This window comes from Coregonus lavaretus, assembly GCF_964263955.1.
Source record: "Coregonus lavaretus genome assembly, contig: HAP1_SCAFFOLD_440, whole genome shotgun sequence".
NCBI classification, from domain to species: Eukaryota; Metazoa; Chordata; class Actinopteri; order Salmoniformes; family Salmonidae; genus Coregonus; species Coregonus lavaretus.
In genome coordinates, this window is record NW_028157292.1 from 284,966 (window position 1) to 305,912 (window position 20,947).

Sequence of the window (20,947 nt, forward strand, 5' to 3'; positions counted from 1 at the left end):
CTTCCCTTTAAATAGTTATCTTTCACACCTCACTGAGTGATGCTTATCTGTGGTTTCCATTCACACTCAACTCAACAACTACGGCAACAAATTGTGGACAAACCCTACTGTTAGTGTGAGCCAAAAGACCTTGACTTAATTATGATACCATTGTATTGTGTGACAGTGTTTCAGTGGTACTGGGTCAGAATGGCTGGAGTGTGAGCTACACCAAGAATAGGATCTGTACCTTGAAGGGGTCAACAGTGGAGCTGTCCTGCTCCTACACATATCCCAGAGATTATACAGTCACGACAACCACATGGTATAAATGGAAGAATTTGATCTGGACTGAAATCCAAGATAAATATGAGGATCGTATAGAGTACTGTGGGAACAAGGAGAATGACTGCACCCTGACAATCACAGACCTGAGAGAGGAGGATTCAACATCATATTACTTCTCATTTACAGAAGGCTCATCGAAATATGGCTCATATGTTACTCTCTCTGTCACAGGTACTGTAATCTGACATAAAGAGTATAGTTACCACTTCAAATGATTTATTACATTTTCAGTGAGAACCTTGGAATGGTGCTGACAGACAGATGTTCTCCATTGTTGTTTCATAACTTCAGATCTAAAGGTGACTGGGGGAATGTGGACAAGATGGGAGTATTGGAAGACACTGACCTGCAGCACCACCTGTACCCTGATTGGTAACCCCACCTACATCTGGTACAAGAACGGACAACATCTAGATGAGAGCACCTACAAGGTCAAATACTCAGTCTCCAGTAACTATGAAGACAGCTACTCCTGTGCTGTAAAAGGCCATGAGGATCTCCGGTCTCCTGCAGTCTGTGAGTGTGGATTAAACCCTGACAAAGCCTGTAAACTGAAAAGTTGGTGATGACTTATTAAATGCTCAGAAACTTCCATTTACATTTACTGTAGAAGTAAACTACAATATTTCCAAAGTGGAACTTGCTATTGATATATTCTTGGCAAGAAACATTTAGAAAATAAAATAAATGAAATAACAAAAATCTTTATGTTTCAGGCATTCAGAGTCAGGAAATACAGTATAATGTACTCATCTGATTCCATTATATTTCAGGTGTCCAGGGTCAGGACTGCAACAGAGTGACTTACACCAAGAGGAGAATCTGTGTCTTGAAGGGGTCATCAGTGGACATATCATGTACTTATGGCAGTGGTTATGATACCGTCACATCATCACTCTGGTTTAGTCCTAAACAGAGTGCTAGGTGGAGTGATAAGTTGATCCCTGAGGACATAACCACAGACCCAGGGTATGCAGGTCGTGTGGAGTATGGTGGAGAGAAGGAGAGAGGTCACTCCACCCTGAGAATCACAGATCTGAGAGAAGAGGACTCAGCTGAGTACAAGTTCATATTCAACACACATACATCAAGATGGGGATACAGCTTCACTGGAACAACTCTGACTGTCACAGGTTACACTGAACAAATGATCATGTTTATACATACATTTCTATGTGATGTTTAATTATAATTATTGAGGAAAGTTTGCTGGCTCCTGTCTCCCTGACTGTCACAGGTAATCTGTCACACATCTCACATCTATTACTGTAATGACCTTATTAAGGGCAGTCATACAGACACAGTAGTGGTATGTGACAGAAAAAAACAAATCTAGTATATCATATAAGAGGACATATATAGGAGGAGAATAATGATGTGTTTCCTTTTTCTCTAGATGTTGTGTTGGAGATGGATCCTACATCTGTGTCAGAGAGGGAGAATGTCACACTGACATGTAGAACCAAATGTACACTGGACCCCATCACAGCCTACAGTTGGTATAAGAATGGACAGCCTATACCAAACAGCAACACCTACTCTCCTGTCTATAGCCTATTCCCAGCCAGCAGTGAGGATGCAGGAAGATACTCCTGTGCTGTGGAAGGCCATGAGGATCTCCGCTCTCCTGAAGAGACTCTCAATGTCAGATGTAAGTACATGTGGAAAAGTACAATTGGAAAAGTACAATTGTGGAAAGTATATATAATATTTTTAACTGACCTAATTTTTACTCTTTTTAAATCCACTGTATTTTACATTAGATGGACCAAAGAACACCTCAGTGTCAGTCAGTCCCTCTGGTGAAATAGTGGAGGGCAGTTCAGTGACTCTGACCTGCAGCAGTGATGCCAACCCACCTGTGGACAAATACACCTGGTACAAGAAGAACATAACCTCACCAAAAGCATTAGGACAGAGTTACAACATCACTAACATCAGCTCTGAGGACAGTGGAGAATATTACTGTGAGGCTGAGAATAAATATGGACGTCTCAACTCTTCTGTGTTTGTGGACGTTCAGTGTAAGTTCACCGAACCATCTCCTCTTTTGATCAGAGAATCATGCACATGATCTCTTGGTACCTTACATGTTATGTGAGTTGATTATTTTCTGTCACCTTCAACACCAGATGGCCCAAAGAACACCTCAGTGTCAGTCAGTCCCTCTGGTGAAATAGTGGAGGGCATTTCAGTGACTCTGACCTGCAGCAGTGATGCCAACCCACCTGTGGACAAATACATCTGGTACAAGAAGAACATAACCTCACCAAAAGCATCAGGACAGAGTTACAACATCACTAACATCAGCTCTGAGGAAAGTGGAGAATACTACTGTGAGGCCCGGAATAAAATAGCATCTAAGAACTCTACAGCTCTGATGATCATTGTAGCAGGTCAAGATTCATCTTCAATACTTCAATACAAAACTACATGTTTAAATTTAATCTTAATCATTATACTTTGGATTATTACTCCTTAGTTTATAACTATACATTGTGTTATAAGATCCCTTAACAAGTATTGCATTAATGTCCTGTATTTCAGTTTATTTTTAGTTTATTATATCATGCCATATACTCACGTCATCCATATTATATTACAGGGAAACAAACCTCAGTTATGACTACAGCTGTTGGAATCATAGTGGTTGTTCTGGTTCTCATCCTCTGTCTCTCTGGACTCATGTGGTTCAGGTGAGTGAAAATTCATATTTTTATGTTGTTTATTTTTTAAATGTAGCACTCTGATTTGTTGTTAACTTCATTAATTAATTAATTAATGTGCAAAACAGGAAGAAGGCCTCCAAATCCACCTCTGACACAAGAGACACAAGTGATATAGCAGAAAATGGACAGGTGAGTCTGTTGGAATCAGAAGATGACTGTGATGTCTGGGTATTGCTTTGTGGAACATTTCCACTCCTCATGTTGTCTGTCCTCTTTCTCCATCAGGGAGACTCTAGTCCAGTGTATGACAACATCTCAAGCATGGCCATGACCCTTACTGCAACACAGACAGCAGCCACCGTAGACCAGGATGATGTTCACTACGCCAGCGTCCACTTCTCTCACTCCAAAAACCAGGAAGTCCCACTGTACTCAACCGTCCAGAAACAGAAACAAGACGAAGATGTCCAATACGCTGTTGTGCAATTGAATCGCCCCAGTTCTGCCACCAAGTGAGCATATTCTGCCATTACAGCAACATAGAACCAATACTAGAACATTGGAAACACACAGCATTTAAGGATACGTTTGTTTGTTTACAACCAAATCTGGATGTCCAGGGGGTTGGAAAGTAGATTCTTCTTTACTGCATTTCTATACAATTAAAACACTTTAAAATGTTATTTGGAAAACAGCAAAAACAAGCAAAAATGACCCCAGCCGTTATCACCTTGGCTGCTGTAGGTTCATTCACCTCAGTCCATCTACAAACACATAGCCTATTAGCTATACAGTTGTAATGTTATACCCCTGAAAGGGAGGAAATATGGGAGATGATTCACACTGACACGCAGCATCAGCAACAAAACAAAAACGTGTGACATTTTTATAACTGTATTGTTCGCATGTTGATAGCATTTTAATGTATGCCTATAGGGAAGATAGGCCAAGTGGAGATATTCATATTGAAACATATCTTTTTTAATGTTCCTAAATTGTTTGATCAGACCCCAAGTTTGGGAACCACTGTAAAAACCTCTCTCTCTGCTTGCTTCCTCTCTCTCTCTGTCTCCCTCTACTTCCACCTGCATGCATTGCAGCCTGCCTCAGTCTCTCCAATGAGCACCACATCACTGTCTGTCTCAGTAGCCTAGCTTAGTAGTGTTTGGTTTTCTCCTGCTGAGGTAGGCTCCGTTTAACATTAGATTCTTACTTCATCCTTCTAGACCTGACTGACTGTAGACAAGGCAGGAGTCGCGGGACACAGCATCTCGCAAACACACTGTCAGCAGAGCAACCTGCGGCCTGGGGTAGTTCGTTTCACGTCGCCCTCGGCAAGTGCCACGAGAAGGGGAATTAGCCGTTTGAGAGAGTGGTGAATGTGCTGATAAAATTAGGGAGGCATATCTGGGGGATGCCAGAGATCATAACAAACAAACCACTGTTCATGATTCCACTCATTCACAAAGAGGCAGGCGCGATTAGTCAGATCAAGAAAATAAGCGTTCTGAGCTTTGACCAACGCTGGGAACAATATTTAGATGTTGATCCGTAATTCATTTTCTTTACTGTGTACAGTATTTGTATTAGGCTATTATTATTATTATTTCCAAATTAGAAAAACATTAACGACCTCTGTGTCCTCAAACGTAGTAACGGCCATGTGCTCATTGGAGGAGTAGACAATGATGATGTCATGAGTGATGCATATTGTGCATTCATGCCTCAACACCAGAAACAGGAAGAGGAAGTGCAATAAACTGCTGTGAAATGGAACCGCCCCACTGCTGCCATATTCTGCATATTCTGCAATAAGGTCATTCATATGCTGCTGTTTATTGTAGATATCATCAATAGGCAAAACAGTTGACCCCTAGTGACCACTACTGATGTCATTTCCTTAAACTATGGACCCAACAATGGACATCTCAAGACAATTATTATGACATGTCTATAATGAGGGAGTGATGTGATGATGGTTTTGATGAACAGTTCGGATGAGTTCCAAATGGCACCCTATTTCCTATTTAGTGCACTACTTTTATCCTGAGCCCATAGGCCCTGGTGAAAGATAGTGCTTTATAAAGGGTATAGGGTGCCACCATTTGGAACACAACTTTTGTTTCATTTTTGTTTCTCTCTTTTCAGACCCGCAGCACAAGCAGCTGAGGAGGACCCTTCTGTTTTCTACAGTACAGTCAACAAACCCAGAACCAGGAAGACCTGAACACAACAAACCAAGAACCAGGAAGACCTGAACACAACAAACCCAGAACCAGGAAGACCTGAACACAACAAACACAGAACCAGGAAGACCTGAACACAACAAACCCAGAACCAGGAAGACCTGAACACAACAAACCCAGAACCAGGAAGACCTGAACACAACAAACCCAGAACTAAGAAGACCTGAACACAACAAACACAGAACTAAGAAGGCCTGAACACAACAAACACAGAACTAAGAAGACCTGAACACAACAAACACAGAACTAAGAAGACCTGAACACAACAAACTCAGAACCAAGAAGCAAGAAGACCTGAACACAACGAACCCAGAAACAAGAAGACCTGAACACAACAAAACCAGAACCAAGAAGACCTGAACACAACAAACCCAGAACCAAGAAGACCCGAACACAACAAACCCAGAACCAAAAAGACCTGAACACAACAAACACAGAACCAAGAAGACCTGAACACAACAAACCCAGAACCAAGTAGACCTGAACACAACAAACCCAGAACCAGGAAGACCTGAACACAAGAAACCCAGAACCAAGAAGGCCTAAACACAACAAACACAGAACTAAGAAGACCTGAACACAACAAACACAGAACTAAGAAGACCTGAACACAACAAACTCAGAACCAAGAAGCAAGAAGACCTGAACACAACGAACCCAGAAACAAGAAGACCTGAACACAACAAACACAGAACTAAGAAGACCTGAACACAACAAACTCAGAACCAAGAAGCAAGAAGACCTGAACACAACGAACCCAGAAACAAGAAGACCTGAACACAAGAAACCCAGAACCAAGAAGGCCTGAACACAACAAACACAGAACTAAGAAGACCTGAACACAACAAACACAGAACTAAGAAGACCTGAACACAACAAACTCAGAACCAAGAAGCAAGAAGACCTGAACCCAACGAACCCAGAAACAAGAAGACCTGAACACAACAAACACAGATCCAAGAAGACCTGAACACAACAAACACAGAACCAAGAAGACCTGAACACAACAAACCCAGAACCAAGAAGACCTGAACACAACAAACACAGAACCAAGAAGACCTGAACACAACGAACACAGAACCAAGAAGACCTGAACACAACAAACCCAGAACCAAGTAGACCTGAACACAACAAACCCAGAACCAAGAAGACCTGAACACAACAAACCCAGAACCAAGAAGACCTGAACACAACAAACACAGAACCTAGAAGACCTGAACACAACAAACACAGAACCAAGAAGACCTGAACATAACAAAACAAGAACCAAGTAGACCTGAACACAACAAACCCAGAACCAGGAAGACCTGAACACAAGAAACCCAGAACCAAGAAGGCCTAAACACAACAAACACAGAACTAAGAAGACCTGAACACAACAAACACAGAACTAAGAAGACCTGAACACAACAAACTCAGAACCAAGAAGCAAGAAGACCTGAACACAACGAACCCAGAAACAAGAAGACCTGAACACAACAAACACAGAACTAAGAAGACCTGAACACAACAAACTCAGAACCAAGAAGCAAGAAGACCTGAACACAACGAACCCAGAAACAAGAAGACCTGAACACAAGAAACCCAGAACCAAGAAGGCCTGAACACAACAAACACAGAACTAAGAAGACCTGAACACAACAAACACAGAACTAAGAAGACCTGAACACAACAAACTCAGAACCAAGAAGCAAGAAGACCTGAACCCAACGAACCCAGAAACAAGAAGACCTGAACACAACAAACACAGATCCAAGAAGACCTGAACACAACAAACACAGAACCAAGAAGACCTGAACACAACAAACCCAGAACCAAGAAGACCTGAACACAACAAACACAGAACCAAGAAGACCTGAACACAACGAACACAGAACCTAGAAGACCTGAACACAACAAACACAGAACCAAGTAGACCTGAACACAACAAACCCAGAACCAAGAAGACCTGAACACAACAAACCCAGAACCAAGAAGACCTGAACACAACAAACCCAGAACCAAGAAGACCTGAACACAACAAGTTTCACAAAAACCTTGTAGTGTACAGCGCATTCGTAAAGTTTTCAGACCCCTTGACTTTGTCCACATTTTTGTTACAGCCTTATTCTAAAATGTATTAAATAAAAATAATAAATACATCTACACACAATACCCCATAATGACAAAGTGAAAACAGGTTTTCAGTCATTTTTGCAAATGTATTAAAAATAAAAACAGAAATACCTTATTTACATAAGTATTCAGACGCTTTGCTATGAGACTAGAAATGGAGCTCAGGTGCATCCTGTTTCCATTGATCACACTTGAGATGTTTCTACAATGTGATGTTGTCCAAAACTAGGCCTCACACCTCTATTCTCCTACTATCATATTGCTATCACATCCAGAATGTTTTCCATAGCTTTAACTTTTGAGTAAATGTGGAGTGGAATTCTCTTTCCTTGTAATGATAATTATGTATATTGATGATAAATGGGATAGATTATGCTTCTGCTATTTTTCTATGGGGTTTTGACATTTCCAGATTTTTTAATTACCTAATGTACTTTTCTCAGTGACTGATATTGATAACATTGATAACAGCTTTTTAATGTGTACAATCTTGGACCAAGTTTATCTTGATGTGTTAAAATGATTTACTTTGTATTGCTGTCAGACATTATTGAGCAATGGCATTTATGAGAAGGAATATTAATACCATAATCACGCTTGTTTTATTGTAAAATTATGCATTATTACCTATTTTAGATGAAGTGTGATTCAGTGTAATGTATGCATCATGTTGTAAATAAGCTCAAAGCTAAAGACAATACATACTAATGTTTTTTCATAGAGTTAGAGTTGGATAGAGGGCACAGTGGGTTGTGTTTAGGAGTAGTATTAACATGAGACACAGTGATGGTGGGTTGTGTTTAGGAGTAGTATTAACATGAGACAGTGATGGTGGGTTGTGTTTAGGAGTAGTATTAACATGAAACACAGTGATGGTGGGTTGTGTTTAGGAGTAGTATTAACATGAGACAGTGATGGTGGGTTGTGTTTAGGAGTAGTATTAACATGAGACACAGTGATGGTGGGTTGTGTTTAGGAGTAGTATTAACATGAGACACAGTGATGGTGGGTTGTGTTTAGGAGTAGTATTAACATGAGACACAATGATGGTGGGTTGTGTTTAGGAGTAGTATTAACATGAGACACAGTGATGGTGGGTTGTGTTTAGGAGTAGTATTAACCTGAAACACAGTGATGGTGGGTTGTGTTTAGGAGTAGTATTAACATGAGACACAGTGATGGTGGGTTGTGTTTAGGAGTAGTATTAACATGAGACACAGTGATGGTGGGTTGTGTTTAGGAGTAGTATTAACATGAGACACAGTGATGGTGGGTTGTGTTTAGGAGTAGTATTAACATGAGACACAGTGATGGTGGGTTGTGTTTAGGAGTAGTATTAACATGAGACACAGTGATGGTGGGTTGTGGTTTTGTTGGTTTAGATCACACTCAGAGTCACTTTCCTGTCCTAACTTCCTGTCCTATTTATACCTATTGCATTCCTTCTGAATCATATCAGAGTTCTTTACACAGAGATCCTATTAACTTACTAGTTATTAGTTCTAATATGTAATTATATGCTTCTATATCTGGAAAACATGTGACATTAGACTATATATAGATAACAGGCTACATTAGACTATATATGGATAACAGGCTACATTAGAATATATATGGATAACAGGCTACATTAGACTATACATGGAGAACAGGCTACATTAGACTATATATGGATAACAGGCTACATTAGACTATATATGGATAACAGGCTGCATTAGACTATATATGGATAACAGGCTACATTAGACTATATATAGATAACAGGCTACATTAGACTATATATGGATAACATGCTACAGTAGACTATATATGGATAACAGGCTACATTAGACTATATATGGATAACAGGCTACATTAGACTATATATGGATAAAAGGCTACAGTAGACTATAAATGGATAACAGGATACATTAGACTACATGGATAACAGGCTACATTAGACTATATATGGAGAACAGGCTACATTAGACTATATATGGATAACAGGCTGCATTAGACTACATATGGATAACAGGCTACATTAGACTATATATGGATAACAGGCTACATTAGACTATATATATGGATAACAGGCTACATTAGACTATATATGGATAACAGGCTACATTAGACTATATATAGATAACAGGCTACATTAGACTATATATGGATAACATGCTACAGTAGACTATATATGGATAACAGGCTACATTAGACTATATATGGATAACATGCTACATTAGACTATATATGGATAACAGGCTACATTAGACTACATGGATAACAGGCTACATTAGACTATATATGGAGAACAGGCTACATTAGACTATATATGGATAACAGGCTACATTAGACTATATATGGATAACAGGCTACATTAGACTATATATGGATAACAGGCTGCATTAGACTACATATGGATAACAGGCTACATTAGACTATATATGGATAACATGCTACATTAGACTATTTATGGATAACAGGCTACATTAGACTATATATGGATAACAGGCCACATAAGACTACATGGAGAACAGGCTACATTCGACTATATATGGATAACAGGCTGCATTAGACTACATATGGATAACAGGCTACATTAGACTATATATAGATAACAACCCTGATGTTGCAAACGCCATGCTCTAACAACTGAGCTACATCCCTGCCGGCCATTCCCGCCCCTACCCTGGGCCAATTGTGCGCCGCCCATGAGTCTCCCGGTCACGGCCGGCTGCGACAGAGCCTGGATTCGAACCAGGATCTCTAGTGGCACAGTTAGCACTGCGATGCAGTGCCTTAGACCACTGCGCCACTCGGGAGTGGTGCAGCTGATGAGGAGTGTAAATTGAATGGGTTTGTAGAATAGAATGAATGACATCATAGAACTGACCAAATGAAAATGGAACTTTGACCGGTTCCATGTAGAACTCAGAGGGAGAAAGGCAACACATTCTAAGATATTATAAACATTCCAAATAGTAGGCTATAGTAAACACATTCTAAGATTACATTTACATTTTAGTCATTTAGCAGACGCTCTTATCCAGAGCGACTTACAGGAGCAATTAGGGTTAAGTGCCTTGCTCAAGGGCACATTAACGTCATTTAGCAGACGCTCTTAGCCAGAGCGACTCATAAATTGGTGCGTTCACCCTATAGCCAGTGGGGGGAGGGGGGGTTAGAAGGATTACTTTATCCTATCCCAGGTATTCCTTAAAGAGGTGGGGTTTCAAATGTCTCCGGAAGGTGGTGAGTGACTCCGCTGTCCTGGTGTCGTGAGGGAGCTTGTTCCACCATTGGGGTGCCAGAGCAGCGAACAGTTTTGACTGGGCTGAGCGGGAGCTATGCTTCCGCAGAGGAAGGGGAGCCAGCAGGCCAGAGGTGGATGAACGCAATGCCCTCGTTTGGGTGTAGGGACTGATCAGAGCCTGAAGGTACAGAGGTGCCGTTCCCCTCACTGCTCCATAGGCAAGCACCATGGTCTTGTAGCGGATGCGAGCTTCAACTGGAAGCCAGTGGAGTGTGCGGAGGAGGGGGGTGACGTGAGAGAACTTGGGAAGGTTGAACACCAGACGGGCTGCGGCATTCTGGATGAGTTGTAGGGGTTTAATGGCACAGGCAGGGAGGCCAGCCAACAGCGAGTTGCAGTAGTCCAGACGGGAGATGACAAGTGCCTGGATTAGGACCTGTGCCGCTTCCTGTGTAAGGCAGGGTCGTACTCTCCGAATGTTGTAGAGCATGAACCTGCAGGAGCGGGTCACCGCCTTGATGTTGGCGGAGAACGACAGGGTGTTGTCCAGGGTCACGCCTAGGCTCTTCGCACTCTGGGAGGAGGACACAGCGGAGTTGTCAACCGTGATGGCGAGATCATGGAACGGGCAGTCCTTCCCCGGGAGGAAGAGCAGCTCCGTCTTGCCAGGGTTCAGCTTGAGGTGGTGATCCGTCATCCATACTGATATGTCTGCCAGACATGCAGAGATGCGATTCGCCACCTGGTTATCAGAAGGGGGAAAGGAGAAGATTAGTTGTGTATCGTCAGCGTAGCAATGATATGAAAGGCCATGTGAGGATATGACAGAGCCAAGTGACTTGGTGTATAGGGAGAAAAGGAGAGGGCCTAGAACTGAGCCCTGGGGGACACCAGTGGTGAGAGCACGTGGTGCGGAGACAGCTTCTCGCCACGCCACTTGGTAGGAGCGACCGGTCAGGTAGGACGCAATCCAGGAGTGAGCCGCGCCGGAGATGCCCAGCTCGGAGAGGGTGGAGAGGAGGATCTGATGGTTCACAGTATCAAAGGCAGCAGACAGGTCTAGAAGGACAAGAGCAGAGGAGAGAGAGTTAGCTTTAGCAGTGCGGAGAGTCTCCGTGACACAGAGAAGAGCAGTCTCAGTTGAATGACCAGTCCTGAAACCTGATTGGTTTGGATCAAGAAGGTCATTCTGAGAGAGATAGCAAGAGAGTTGGCTAAAGACGGCACGCTCAATAGTTTTGGAAAGAAAAGAAAGAAGGGATACTGGTCTGTAGTTGTTGACATCAGTGGGGTCGAGTGTTGGTTTTTTGAGAAGGGGAGCAACTCTCGCTCTCTTGAAGACGGAAGGGACATGGCCAGCGGTCAAGGATGAGTTGATCAGCGAGTTGAGGTAGGGGAGAAGGTCACCGGAGATGGTCTGGAGAAGGGAGGAGGGGATGGGGGCAGGTTGTTGGGCGGCCTGCAGTCACAAGTCGCAGGATTTTATCTGGAGAGAGAGGGGAGAAAGAAGTCAAAGCATAGGGTAGGGCAGTGTGAGCAGGACCAGCAGTGTCATTAGACTTAACAAACGAGGATCGTATGTCGTCAACCTTCTTTTCAAAGTGGTTGACGAAGTCATCCACAAAGAGAGAGGAGGGGGGGGGGGGGGGAGGAGGATTCAGGAGGGAGGAAAATGTGGCAAAGAGCTTCCTAGGGTTAGAGGCAGATGCTTGGAATTTAGAGTGGTAGAAGGTGGCCTTAGCAGCAGAAACAGATGAAGAAAATGTAGAGAGGAGGGAGTGAAAAGATGCCAGGTCGGCAGGGAGTTTAGTTTTCTTCCATTTCCGCTCCGCTGCCCGGAGCTCTGTTCTGTGAGCTCGCAATGAGTCATCAAGCCACGGAGCTGGAGGGGAGGACCGAGCCGGCCGGGAGGATAGGGGACACAGAGAGTCAAAGGATGCAGAAAGGGAGGAGAGGAGGGTTGAGGAGGCAGAATCAGGAGATTGGAGGGAGAAGGATTGAGCAGAGGGAAGAGATGATAGGATGGAAGAGGAGAGAGTAGTGGGAGAGAGAGAGCGAAGGTTGCGGCGGCGCATTACCATCTGTGTAGGGGCAGAGTGAGTAGTGTGGGAGGAGAGCGAGAGAGAAAAGGAAACAAAGTAGTGGTCGGAGACATGGAGGGGAGTTGCAGTGAGATTAGTAGAGGAGCAGCATCAAGTGAAGATGAGGTGAAGCGTATTGCCTGCCTTGTGAGTAGGGGGGGACGGTGAGAGGGTGAGGTCAAAAGAGGAGAGGAGTGGAAAGAAGGAGGCAGAGAGAAATGAGTCAAATGTGGACATAGGGAGGTTGAAATCCCCCAAAACTGTGAGGGGTGAGCCATCCTCAGGGAAGGAACTTATCAAGGCGTCAAGCTCATTGATGAACTCTCCAAGGGAACCTGGAGGGCGATAGATGACAAGGATATTAAGCTTAAATGGGCTAGTGACTGTGACAGCATGGAATTCAAATGAGGAGATAGACAGATGGGTTAGGGGAAAAATTGAGAATGTCCACTTGGGAGAGATGAGGATTCCTGTACCACCACCCCTCTGACCAGATGCTCTCGGGGTATGCGAGAACACATGGTCAGACGAGGAGAGAGCAGTAGGAGTAGCAGTGTTTTCAGTGGTGATCCATGTTTCCGTCAGCGCCAGGAAGTCGAGGGACTGGAGGTTGGCATAGGCTGGGATGAAGTCAGCTTTGTTGGCAGCAGAACGGCAGTTCCAGAGGCTGCCTGCGACCTGGAACTCCACGTGGGTGGTGCGTGCAGGGACCACCAGGTTAGAGAGGCAGCAGCCACGCGGTGTGGTGCGTTTGTGTAGCCTGTGCAGAGAGGAGAGAACAGGGATAGGCAGAGGCATAGTTGACAGGCTGTAGCAAATGGCTACAAAAATGCAGAGGAGATCGGAATGAAATGAGCTAAGCATCTGGGAGCGGAGAGAGCAGGGCCTCCCTCACCAAAAACTTCTACCTCAGAAACTAAAATTGTTTCACTGAACCACCCGAACAAAAACTCTCCCAACTTCCACCTTTAGAAATCAGAATTGTTGTGAACCACAGCGGTTCAATGTTTAAAGGAATAGACTCAACCCACTTTATTCAACTATGACACCATAGCTAACTAGCAAGCTAGCATCCAATAACAATAACACACCGTATAGCACCAACACTTGGTCACAACAAACCACCAATAGTGTGATAACACACTAAACAGATCATTCGTGTCTGTGTCAAGTTCCTTTCATGACGCAGCAATGATTAGACGTTGGCTAGCTAGGACAAGTATATTGTATTTAGCTACTACCGTACAGTTAGCTGGTCGTGTTGGGTAGCTAGCAATGGCCACTGTGTTGACTTTGTTTGAAGAACGGCTAGCTAGCTAGCTTCGTGCTACACCCGGCACACAATGGCTATTGTGTTGACTCTGACTCTGTTCGAAAAAACGGCTAGGTAGCTCGCTTCGTGCTACAGCCGGCACTGCCAAGACACAGTAACTACCCACAACAACCCACGATGCCTAGCTATGACGCCGTAGCTAACTTGCAAGCTAGCATCCATTAACACACAATTTAGCATCAATACTTGGTTACAACAAACTGCCAAGAGTGTGTTAGCACACTAAACAGATAATTCAAGTCCGTGTCTAGTTCCTTTCATAACGCATAACGCAGCAAAAATTAAACGTTGGCTAGGACTACATTAACATTGGAAACAGCTCTCCAGCGTTGCTAATCGATACCAGTAACTACCCGCTAGCTAGCTAGCCTCGTGCTTCGATACTAACCTACAATTACCTACGGAAACCTACAATAACAACAATACTAACCTATAATAAATACAATACCTAACTACAGCTAACTACCTACCTACGATCTAATACATGGTTAAGCTTTACTCAACACCATATGAGAAGCTTACCTCCTGCTTACCTCCAGCTAGAGAAAAACACGACCTCTCCCGACAACCTCTCCCTATAAACATTCCAAATAGTAGGCTATAGTAAACACATTCTAAGATACTATAAACATTCCAAATAGTAGGCTATAGTAAACACATTCTAAGATACTATAAACATTCCAAATAGTAGGCTATAGTAAACACATTCTAAGATACTATAAACATTCCAAATAGTAGGCTATAGTAAACACATTCTAAGATACTATAAACATTCCAAATAGTAGGCTATAGTAAACACATTCTAAGATACTATAAACATTCCAAATAGTAGGCTATAGTAAACACATTCTAAGATACTATAAACATTCCAAATAGTAGGCTATAGTAAACAAATTCTAAGATACTATAAACATTCCAAATAGTAGGCTATAGTAAACACATTCTAAGATACTATAAACATTCCAAATAGTAGGCTATAGTAAACACATTCTAAGATACTATATACATTCCAAATAGTAGGCTATAGTAAACACATTCTAAGATACTATAAACATTCCAAATAGTAGGCTATAGTAAACACATTCTAAGATACTATAAACATTCCAAATAGTAGGCTATAGTAAACACATTCTAAGATACTATAAACATTCCAAATAGTAGGCTATAGTAAACACATTGTTTACATGATAGTGTATGTGGTCAAAAGAATACAGTGGAAATAGCCCACATTTTGCCCATTAGAAAAAATGTAAGACCAATCCTCAAATGAAAAAAGGCAACTAGATATGCATTCTGTTGTCCATTTTCTATTGAAATAAAACCTCCCGCTTATGACGTGCTGGTCTGGTCCTCATACATGTCAAAGTGGAAGGAAAGGAAGTTCTGCATCAGCTAATTCTGCCCTGACCACTTTAAATATGTATCAACCACAGAATTCACACTTACTACTTCCTACTTCTTGTTTCCGCGCACTGCCAGTCAGTTGACTCACTGTACAAGACCTCTCTCCTTCATTCTGTAAGTACTCTTGACAATATATTGAAATGTAGTCATATACTAAATATACATTTTACTTATTGTTACTATTTGAGCTGTGTTTTGGTTGTTCCATCAGGGCCAGTATTCATAAAGTGTCTCAGTGTCCCCCAGTGTTGATCCAGGATCAGAGCCCCCGGTCCATATAATTATTATTTAAAAGGTATATATGTACAGTACCAGTGAAAAGTTTGGACACACCTACTCATTCAAGGGTTTTTCTTTATTTTTTCTATGTTTTACATTGTAGAATAATAGTGAAGACATCAAAACTATGAAATAACACACATGGAATCATGTACGGTCGTGGTCAAAGGTTTTGAGAATGACACAAATATTAATTAAAGTCTGCTGCCTCAGTTTTTATAATGGCAATTTACATATGCTCCAGAAAGTTATGAAGAGTGATCAGATGAATTGCAATTAATTACAAAGTCCCTCTTTGCCATGAAAATGAACTTAATCCCTAAAAAACTTTTCCAATGCATTTCAGCCCTGACACAAAAGGACCAGCTGACATCATGTCAGTGATTCTCTCGTTAACACGGGTGAGAGTGTTGAATTGAGTTAGAATAACAGACTGGAAGCTTTAAAAGGAGGGTGGTGCTTGAAATCATTGTTCTTCCTCTGTTAACTACACTGCTCAAAAAAATAAAGGGAACACTTAAACAACACAATGTAACTCCAAGTCAATCACACTTCTGTGAAATCAAACTGTCCACTTAGGAAGCAACACTGATTGACAATACATTTCACATGCTGTTGTGGAAATGGAATAGACAACAGGTGGAAATTATAGGCAATTAGCAAGACACCCCCAATAAAGAAGTGGTTCTGCAGGTGGTGACCACAGACCACTTCTCAGTTCCTATGCTTCCTGGCTGATGTTTTGGTCACTTTTGAATGCTGGCGGTGCTTTCACTCTAGTGGTAGCATGAGACGGAGTCTACAACCCACACAAGTGGCTCAGGTAGTGCAGCTCATCCAGGATGGCACATCAATGCGAGCTGTGGCAAGAAAGTTTGCTGTGTCTGTCAGCGTAGTGTCCAGAGCATGGAGGCGCTACCAGGAGACAGGCCAGTAGATCAGGAGACGTGGAGGAGGCCGTAGGAGGGCAACAACCCAGCAGCAGGACCGCTACCTCCGCCTTTGTGCAAGGAGGAGCAGGAGGAGCACTGCCAGAGCCCTGCAAAATGACCTCCAGCAGGCCACAAATGTGCATGTGCCTGCTCAAACGGTCAGAAACAGACTCCATGAGGTTGGTATGAGGGCCCGACGTCCACAGGTGGGGGTTGTGCTTACAGCCCAAAACCGTGCAGGACGTTTGGCATTTGCCAGAGAACACCAAGATTGGCAAATTCGCCACTGGCGCCCTGTGCTCTTCACAGATGAAAGCAGGTTCACACTGAGCACATGTGACAGACGTGACAGAGTCTGGAGACGCCGTGGAGAACGTTCTGCTGCCTGCAACATCCTCCAGCATGACCGGTTTGGCGGTGGGTCAGTCATGGTGTGGGGTGGCATTTCTTTGGGGGGCCGCACAGCCCTCCATGTGCTCGCCAGAGAAAATCACATTGTATGATTTTTAAATAATTAATTTGCATTTTATTGCATGACATTGCATGACATAAGTATTTGTAATACCAACATGTTTCAAGCAGACCACCATAGTCTCCGTGCCCAAGGACTCTAAGATAACCTGCCTAAATCACTACCGACCCGTAGCACTGACGTCTGTAGCCATGAAGTTCTTTGAAAGGCTAGTCATGGCTCACATCAACAGCATTATCCCAGAAACCCTAGACCCACTCCAATTTGCATACCGCCCCAACAGATCCACAGATGATGCAATCTCTATTGCACTCCACACTGCCCTTTCCCACCTGGACAAGAGGAACACCTACGTGAGAATGCTATTCATTGACTACAGCTCAGCATTCAACACCATAGTGCCCTCTAAGCTCATCACTAAGCTAAGGATCCTGGGACTAAACACCTCCCTCTGCAACTGGATCCTGGACTTCCTGACGGGCCGCCCCCAGGTGGTAAGGGTAGGTAACAACACATCTGCCACACTGATCCTCAACACGGGGGCCCCTCAGGGGTGCATGCTCAGTCCCCTCCTGTACTCCCTGTTGACCCATGACTGCAGGGCCAGGCACTACTTCAACACCATCATTAAGTTTTCCGACGACAAAACAGTGGTAGGCCTGATCCCCGACAACGATGAGACAGCCTATAGGGAGGAGGTCAGAGACCTGGCCGTGTGGTTCCAGGACAACAACCTCTCCCTCAACGTGACCAAGACAAAAGAGATGATTGTGGACTACAGGAAAAAAAAGAGGACTGAGCAAAAAATTCTACAGCTGCACCATCGAGAGCATCCTGACTGGTTGCATCACCGCCTGGTATGGCAACTGCTTTGCCTCCGACCGCAAGGCACTACAGAGGGTAGTGCGTACGGCCCAGTACATCACTGGGGCCAAGCTTCCTGCCATCCAGGACCTCTATACCAGGCGGTGTCAGAGGAAGGCCCTCAAAATTGTCAAAGACTCCAGCCACCCTAGTCATAGACTGTTCTCTCTGCTACCGCACGGCAATCGGTACCGGAGTGCCAAGTCTAGGTCCAAAAGACTTCTCAACAGCTTCTACCCCCAAGCCTTAAGACTCCTGAACAGCTAATCATGGCTACCCGGACTATTTGCACTGCCCCCCCACCCCATCCTTTTACGCTGCTGCTACTTTGTTAATTATTTATGCATAGTCACTTTAACTCTACCCACATGTACATATTACTTCAACTACCTCAACTATCCGGTGCCCCCGCACATTGACTCTGCACCGGTACCCCCCTGTATATATAGCCTCCCTACTGTTATTTTATTTTACTTCTGCTCTTTTTTTCTCAAGACTTTTTTTGTTGTTGTTTAATTTTTTTGGGTTAAAAAGAAATGCACTGTTGGTTAAGGGCTGTAAGTAAGCATTTCACTGTAATGTCTGCACCTTTTGTATTCGGCGCATGTGGCCAATAAAATGTGATTTGATTTGATTTGATACATCAGAAAAGCAGAACTTTTAATATTTGGTACAGAAACCTTTGTTTGCAATTACAGAGATCATACGTTTCCTGTAGGTCTTGACCAGGTTTGCACACACTGCAGCAGGGATTTTGGCCCACTCCTCCATTCAGACCTTCTCCAGATCCTTCAGGTTTCGGGGCTGTCGCTGGGCAATACGGACTTTCAGCTCCCTCCAAAGATTTTCTATTGGGTTCAGGTCTGGAGACTGGCTAGGCCACTCCAGGACCTTGAGATGCTTCTTACGGAGCCACTCATTAGTTACCCTGGCTGTGTGTTTCGGGTCGTTGTCATGTTGGAAGACCCAGCCACGACCCATCTTCAATGCTCTTACTGTTGGAAGGCGGTTGTTGGCCAAGATCTCGCGATACATGGCCCCATCCATCCTCCCCTCAATACGGTGTAGTCGTCCTGTCCCCTTTGCAGAAAAGCATCCCCAAATAATTATGTTTCCACCTCCACGCTTCATGGTTGGGATGGTGTTCTTGGGGTTGTACTCATCCTTCTTCTTCCTCCAAACATGGTGAGTGGAGTTTAGACCAAAAAGCTCTATTTTTGTCTCATCAGACCAAATGACCTTCTCCCATTCCTCCTCTGGATCATCCAGATGGTCACTGGCAAACTTCAGATGGGCCTGGACATGCGCTGGCTTGAGCAGGGGGACCTTGCGTGCGCTACGAGATTTTAATCCATGACGGCGTAGTGTGTTACTAATAGTTTTCTTTGAGACTGTGGTCCCAGCTCTCTTCAGGTCATTGACCAGGTCCTGCCGTGTAGTTCTGGGCTGATCCCTCACCTTCCTCATGATCATTGACGCCCCACGAGGTGAGATCTATCATGGAGCCCCAGACCGAGGGTGATTGACCGTCATCTTGAACTTCTTCCATTTTCTAATAATTGCGCCAACAGTTGTTGCCTTCTCACCAAGCTGCTTGCCTATTGTCCTGTTGCCCATCCCAGCCTTGTGCAGGTCTACAATTTTATCCCTGATGTGCTTACACAGCTCTCTGGTCTTGGCCATTGTGGAGAGGTTGGAGTCTGTTTGATTGAGTGTGTGGACAGGTGTCTTTTATACAGGTAACGAGTTCAAACAGGTTCAGTTAATACAGGTAATGAGTGGAGAACAGGAGGGCTTCTTAAAGATAAACTAACAGGTCTGTGAGAGCCGGAATTCTTACTGGTTGGTAGGTGATCAAATACTTATGTCATGCAATAAAATGCAAATTAATTACTTAAAAATCATACAATGTGATTTTCTGGATTTTTGTTTTAGATTCCGTCTCTCACAGTTGAAGTGTACCTATGATAAAAATGACAGACCTCTACATGCTTTGGAAGTAGGAAAACCTGCAAAATCGGCAGTGTATCAAATACTTGTTCTCCCCACTGTATGTATGTATGTGTATGTATGTGTGTGTATGTGTGTATGTGTGTGTGTGTGTGTGTGTGTGTCACTTGATGTTTAGCCTCACTGCTTGGGGATAGGAGCTATCATTGAACCTGGTGGTCAGTCTTCAGGCTGCTGTACAGCTTGACGGACCGTAGAGTATTGAACATTTATCCTCCTTTATTTGGAGTTCTGAGAATAAAACAACTTCAGAACAATCAACATAGAAATATCTGTTTACAGTACTACAGATCTGTTCAATAAGTGATTGTTGTTGTTGTTGATGTTGTTGATGATGATGATGACTTTATTTAATCCATTAGGAAAAATTTTTAGCATCATACATCATGTCATCTTAAATAGAAAGACGTAGACAGACATGAAACACGTCACACACATTAAATACAATAGACTTACAGAAAGACAGTAATCACATAGACAACCATATAGCACAATACAACTCAACACAATATGAGCCTGGTTCATTTTCAGTAATGAGGCCCTGTACCCCATTTCCAGTTTATACTTCAATGTATCAGGTGTAGTTATTCACCAGCTATAGAGTGAGTTGTTGTTTATGTTTCTAAGACTGCAGGGTGGGAGATGCAACAATGGCCTTGAGAACAGCAGGAAGTGTGTTGGTGGTTTTTCTCTGGTCTGTAGCAGGTATGGTCTCATTATTATATTTTAGTTGCTCTGTTTAACAATCTACAGACATTTCTAAAAGGATAAGAATCATAATATTATTCTGGTGTGTTCTGTTAGGCGTCTCCACTTCACTTTAAATAGTTATCTTTCACACCTCACTGAGTGATGCTTATCTGTGGTTTCCATTCACACTCAACTCAACAACTACGGCAACAAATTGTGGACAAACCCTACTGTTAGTGTGAGCCAAAAGACCTTGACTTAATTATGATACCATTGTATTGTGTGACTGTGTT

The 20,947-nt window shown here is 43.2% G+C and overlaps 1 protein-coding gene across 1 annotated transcript in view; it reads left to right on the forward strand.

Moving 5' to 3' along the window:
• LOC311125578 (uncharacterized protein) overlaps window positions 1–5,223 on the forward strand; it is a gene marked incomplete at both ends in the record, with an annotated part of 35,661 nt that extends 30,438 nt beyond the window's left edge. Inside the window, 10 exons of the mRNA XM_084199606.1 lie at window positions 175–498; window positions 619–843; window positions 1,101–1,460; window positions 1,724–1,978; window positions 2,091–2,351; window positions 2,460–2,723; window positions 2,933–3,023; window positions 3,122–3,185; window positions 3,282–3,508; window positions 5,145–5,223. Of these exons, the coding sequence (XP_084055732.1) occupies window positions 175–498; window positions 619–843; window positions 1,101–1,460; window positions 1,724–1,978; window positions 2,091–2,351; window positions 2,460–2,723; window positions 2,933–3,023; window positions 3,122–3,185; window positions 3,282–3,508; window positions 5,145–5,223 (2,150 nt within the window). The remainder of the gene's footprint in view (window positions 1–174; window positions 499–618; window positions 844–1,100; window positions 1,461–1,723; window positions 1,979–2,090; window positions 2,352–2,459; window positions 2,724–2,932; window positions 3,024–3,121; window positions 3,186–3,281; window positions 3,509–5,144) is intronic.
• Window positions 5,224–20,947: the final 15,724 nt, after the last annotated feature.